The sequence below is a fragment of the Nannospalax galili genome, unplaced genomic scaffold (genome assembly GCF_000622305.1).
Source record: "Nannospalax galili isolate Female #2095 unplaced genomic scaffold, S.galili_v1.0 scaffold341, whole genome shotgun sequence".
Lineage (NCBI taxonomy): Eukaryota > Metazoa > Chordata > Mammalia > Rodentia > Spalacidae > Nannospalax > Nannospalax galili.
This window is the reverse complement of record NW_008346082.1, coordinates 2578572-2584655: the sequence shown is the minus strand read 5'-3', so window position 1 is coordinate 2584655 and position 6084 is coordinate 2578572. Positions and strand designations below refer to the sequence as shown.

At 42.4% G+C, this 6084-nt stretch overlaps 1 protein-coding gene across 7 annotated transcripts in view; it reads right to left on the bottom strand.

The window, feature by feature from the left end:
- Positions 1–4100: 4100 nt before the first annotated feature.
- Aptx (aprataxin) overlaps positions 4101–6084 on the bottom strand; it is a 21198-nt gene continuing 19214 nt past the window's right edge. For all 7 annotated transcript variants that reach the window (XM_008842488.2, XM_008842487.3, XM_008842486.2 and 4 more), the window contains one exon: positions 4101–4379. In XM_008842488.2, the coding sequence (XP_008840710.1) occupies positions 4225–4379 (155 nt within the window). In that variant the 3' untranslated portion in view covers positions 4101–4224. The remainder of the gene's footprint in view (positions 4380–6084) is intronic.

Here is a 6084-nt window from a genome sequence, read left to right as displayed (position 1 = left end):
ACTATGCCTGGCTTCAAATGTGGTTTGCTTTCTTCTGGTCCACACTCTCCCATCAGTATTCTGATACTTTCAGAAGACTTCATCCAATTGTGCAATAATAAATCTGTTAAATACATTCAAGGTTCAGAAAATCTTTTTCCCCCTAGTAAAAACCACCCATTTGGGAGAGAGAGGTCAGGGAATATACATATCTCAATACCTCATGTCCTTTTTCTGGTTCCTCCAAGTAATTATTCATATTTTTTCTCCCTCTAAAAGATCTATTTTTGGCAGAACAAAGAATATAGAGGTATTTGCCTTACTCTTCCAAATGTTCCTTCATTACATCAGACATTATTACACTGTCTGATACCACTCCTTGCATTTCTAATCAAATATTTATTTTAATATTGATATATGGGGCTGGAGAGATGGCTCAGTAGTTAAAAGCACTGACTATTCTTGCAGAAGAACCCAGGTTCAGTTCTCAGAACCAATATGGAGGCTAACAAGCATCTGTGACTCCAGTTCCAAGGGATCTGACACTGTCTTCTGGCCTCTGTGGGCACTGTACACATGTGGTGCACTTACACACATGCAGGCAAAACATTCATATACATAAATCAAAAAATTTTTAAGATTTATAAAAAAAATACTGATATGCTAAAGTACATAGCATTGCCAGTTAAGTAGAAATTAAATGGACTGCTCTTGCAACTCTACTTTTCCCAGGCACACCATGGGAATTTTATCTGGTCTGGTTAAATGTTCTGCAGTTCTCAAGTGCATTGGCTAAAGCCTCAGTAGAACCTCTGCCTGAAGCTAACAGTACACACTGCTCCAAGCTGTCTTCAGCACAGATTGTACTATGAACACTCTGTGCCCAAATATTACCACCCCCAGTGTCCTGGCATGGTCACAGTGCAAATGCACTCTGTGCAGATAACTGTTACTGTTTTCGCCTAATCACTTAACCTAGGAGAGTAGACTAAATGTGAAGACTCTGTCTTCCAGGGTTCATGAGCCTCTCAGATTCACTGAGGACTTCCCATGTCCCAGGACTCCTGTCTAAGTGTGGCAGCTAAAGCAGAGTTAGCATCCCCCACATGTACATGCTTGAATTAAGACATGCTGAACATCCTGGTGAGGTCTGCCCCTAGTTCTCTCCACAGTGACCCAGACTCCTGAACATTCTAGATGCATGGTTATAACCTTTCTTTTGGTTTTTGTGGGGGGGAGGGTTTGTTTGTTCTGTGGAACCCAAATTCTGGTCTTCACACTTGCAGGGTAAGCACTGTATTCACTGAGCCTCAGAGTATTTTGTAGAATCATACTGCAGTTCTCAAACCCTTAAAGACTACCCTCGATGGTTTTTTGGTTTGTGTGTTTTATATTGTTTTGTTGCTCTTTTTTTTAATATTTTTTATTTATTTTATGTGTATGAGCGTATTGTCTGCATGTATATGAGTGCACCTGTGTCATGCAATGCTGCAGAGGTCAGAGAGGGCTTCAGATTCCCCTGGAACTGGAGTTGAGGACGGTTTGTAGCCACCATGTGGATGCTGGGAATTGAACCCAGGTCCTCTGCAAGAGTAGTCAGTGCTCTTAACTGCTAAGCCATCTCTCCAGCCCCTTGTTGTTCTTGTTGTTCTACAGTCTCCCTGTAGCCGCAGCTGGCCTGAAACTCCAGGCTTTGATCTCACAGAGATCTACCTGCCTCTGCCTCCCAAGGGCTGGAATTAAAGGTGTGTACCACCATGCCTGGCCAGTTTCGTTTTTGTTTTGTTTTTTCAGTATTTTATTTAACCTAAATATGTCTAAAATACTATTCACATGTAACCAATATAAAATTATTATTCATCTAATATATTTTTTCCATACTAAGCTTTTAAAATCTTCTATGTATTTAATATTAATATTTAATAGTACATCTCAACTCAGACTGGCCACATTTCGAGTGGTGGCTGTGATATTGAGCATCATAGATTACAAAGTAGAGACTGCTTATCAGAGGGTGAATTCAAAGGCTTGAGACAAACTGGGAAACCTCAGGAAGATCAATGAAATACCATGAAAGGTTTCTGATCCACACAAGCCCAAGGGCCCTAAGTTCTGTGGCCTCTGAAAGACTAGTCCTACATTCATACAGTTCAACTGATAGGGAAAATAATGAGTCAGCAAGATGGCTCAGTGAGTAAAGGTGCCTGCTGCCAAGTCTGACAACCTAAGTTCAATCCCCAGAACTCAGTTGCTGGAAGGAAAGAACTAATTACTTCAAGTTGTCCTCTGACCTCCACAAACACACCATGGCACACATACCCCCAACATATACATATACACACACAAAAAAAGAAAAAAAATGAGTTTGATGTATTAAATACCAAGACTACTTTTGAGCTCAGAACCCTTCACAAAATATTAGCTCCTAGTAAAGGGATATAATAAGTGCCTAACTCAGAGTTAAGCATAAGAACTAAATGACATAATTTGACTACAGTGCAAAGGAGCTGGGAAATGGTGGCTCTATAATCATTAACTACTACTAATTACTACTGTACCCACGTTCAACAAGCAATCTCTCTGGCACATTGTTTACTTCTGACAAACACTGAGGTCAAATGTGGTCTCTATGGAGAGAGGTTCTTCTCCCCAGAAAGAAGCTTAAGGGTGTTTTGTTTTATCATTGTTTTTATAGTGGATTTTTTTTTTTTAAACAACTCAAGGGTAAAAAACTAAAAGCATCCCCAAACATATCAACAATTTGATAAAAAGCAGCTTGTAGTTTTCACTTTAATATCTTTAGTTCTGATATTGTCTAAAACCCAGCTTGCTATAACTGTTCCATCTAAATTTGTTCTCAGGGAAAAATAAAGTTAAAGTCCTCTGTGATCTTGTCAGCTGAACTTCCAACCATTTTCAACTACTTAATGAGAGTTGCCACAACAGGGCCATTGCATACAGGAACTCACAGCAGCTGTAACTGTATGCACAAGTCTTACACAAAATCAAGTCAGCCAAAACACTAGTATAGATGGGGGAGGGGCTGCTGCAGTCCTACCCAGAGCTGAGATGTTATTGGCTGCTGGGGAAAAGGAGTCAGTTTTCTTCTGGGATGCAGCCCCTGAAAGCTACCCCTGCTCTGGCAGATGGTCCTATATCCATGCACACACAGGCAACACTAAGTGGACATGGAGAGAGAGAGAGCACATGAAATTGGGAGGAAAGGGTGCAGGGGTGGGGAGGAATTGAAAGGGAGGAAATTGGAAGTGATTTAATCAAAACACGTTATATGTATGTGTGAAATTCTCAATTTAAAAAAATTTTAAAAAGAAACTAAGTGAACAAAGTACTTTATTTTCAAATCCAAGCAGGTCAGAAAGACTCAGCTGCCGAAATGTAATGAAGATGGCTACTTCCTCACCACCTAATAGAAGAAAACCCCACCCTCCTCCCCTCATCTAGTCTCACTGCTCACAGTGAAGAGGAACTGGTAAAATGGACCTCCTGGAGGGAAACATTAGGTGACCTTGGTTGAACTAAGGCCTTCCCTTGGTGAAAAGATCACAGAGCAGATAAAGGTGGGAGAGCTAGACTCCCTCAAAACCTTCAGAATAAATAAGAGACCACTCTAGCCACTTTGATGAAAAAAATACTGCATGATTTGGGGGCAGGTGACAAAGTATATTACCAGCCTTCCTTCTGCATCCTACATTTGAGTCTGAATGTGGCTTTGTTCCCCTCCCATTAGTCAGACCTGACATGGTCCTGGAGATGGTGCTCAGGCATGTCCCAGCCATCATTACCAGAGAATACACCCATATAAACCCAAATTCCTAATTCCTGAACTGATCAGAGTCGCCCTACATGTGGCCACTCAAGAATAAAATAAGCTTTGTTTAAAAAATGCTGTATATTGGGGCTCAGCAGTTAAGAGCACTGACTGCTCTTGCAGAGGACCCGGGTTTGATTCCCAGCACCCACATGGTGGCTATAAACCATCCTTAACTCCAGTTCCAGGGGCATCCGAAGCTCTCTTCTGATCTCCACGGCACTACACAACACAGGTGCACTCACATACATGCAGGCAATACACTCATACACATAAAATAAAAATAATAAAATATTTTTTAAAAATGCTACGTTTTATTTCAAGAACTTCGCAGTTCATGAGCAATGGCGAGCAGGTACCGGAAGTTCGCTCCAGCTGACCTCTCGGGCAGCAGCGGTTGAGGCTCTGCAGTGCTGTCACTTGCTCCAATGCTCCCTGAGGTGCTCTTTCAGCTGTGGAATGGAAGGTAGTGGCTGCTGACACTCGTGACAACGAAGGGGCAGCTTCAAGAGCTCCGACATCCCATCTTGGACAATCACTCTGCCTGCCTCTTGAACCATCTTGATCACAGCTTCAAGCAAGGAAGAAAAGTTCAGATCCCATCTACTCTGGAAAGTCAGTGTAAGATACCTAAAAAACATTCTAAAGCTCACAGGCTTGAGATTAGGCAGTACAATGGGAAAATGTACTTCACCAGATTCTAAGTCTGAGCAGCTACCTTTGTGTTACCATGTCAAGGCTTATCACAATGTTTTTCCCCAGGTTGCTCGTTGGTAAATGGTAGCTATCCCCATTTACACCACAGCAGTTCTGAAGGTGCACTGAAAATATACTGGGAAACGCTTCCTCTAAATATATACCTCCTAAATACATGTTCACAAACCACTGCTAACAGTTGGGGGTCTCCCAAGCTCCTGCCAAGCTCATGACACAAGAGAAGAACTGTTGAGACTCTCCTCATCCAAGAACTCTGTTAAGGTTTGGACATGAAATGTCCCCCCAAAAGGCTCAAGTATTGACAATAGCTGTTGGTACTATTTTGGGAGACAGAAGACATTTTAGAAGGTGGGACCTAGCTGAAGGAAATAAGGCACTGGGGGCATGCCCCGGGGGCTGTCTTGTCCCAGGTCCCTCCCTGAGGCCCTCCCCTACCAACTTTGCTCCCTGTCACAATATTCTGACTCACTTAAGCCCAGAAACAGAGCCACAGAGCCAGTCAACCATGGACTAAGCTCTCTGAAACTATGAACCTAAATATAGCTTTTATCTCTTAGATTAATTTAAGTGCTTTGGCACAGTGACAAACAGCAGATCTTGACTAACACAAGTTCTAACTTTTGGATTTAGAATCTGCTCAAGCACATTTTCCCATTATGTAGTCTAACTTCAACCTTACTAGCTTTAGAACACCTGGAATATTGATTAGCCAATTAACTCCTCTAACACTTTTTGATCCCCACATAACAGCTTTCAAGGTCCCTCAAGAAGGATGTCCACAACAAAGTCACAATCATATTACTATGAAAATATCCCAGTTTCTTTTAATGGTGCTTTCTTTACAGGGATCACAAAATGATATGTGGATTATTTGAGGTCAGATTGTTATTTATAGAAACAACTGAGTCAAGTGTTAAAACAACTTTTAAAAATTGAAATAAATTTGACTACAGCTTTCAAGGTCCCTCAAGAAGGATGTCCACAACAAAGTCACAATCATATTACTATGAAAATATCCCAGTTTCTTTTAATGGTGCTTTCTTTACAGGGATCACAAAATGATATGTGGATTATTTGAGGTCAGATTGTTATTTATAGAAACAACTGAGTCAAGTGTTAAAACAACTTTTAAAAATTGAAATAAATTTGACTACTATCCTCAGGCCTCTTGGGGTAAGTCTACAGCGCAGCTCTCCGCGCTGGGACTCCCTAAGCCACATTCACCCTTCCATCCCCCCGCCTCGTCGTTCTATACTCCTAGTTTGAGCCCTGCGCCACTCCTAGTCTTGGGGCCGCAGACACCTGGGAAACCAATACTGCTTCCTGACCCTTCTCACCCAGAGCAACCCAGTCCCTTTCTTGGGCTCCAGGAGCACCACTTCTGGTCCTGGCCCTGCCCTCACCTCGCTCTGCTTCCCTGGGCCTGAACCACCGGCTAACTCTCCTAGCCTGCACTACTATCCTCAGGCCTCTTGGGGTAAGTCTATAGCGCAGCTCTCCATGCCGGGACTCCCTAAGCCTCATTCACCCTTCCACCCCACCCACCACTCCCCTGTCCC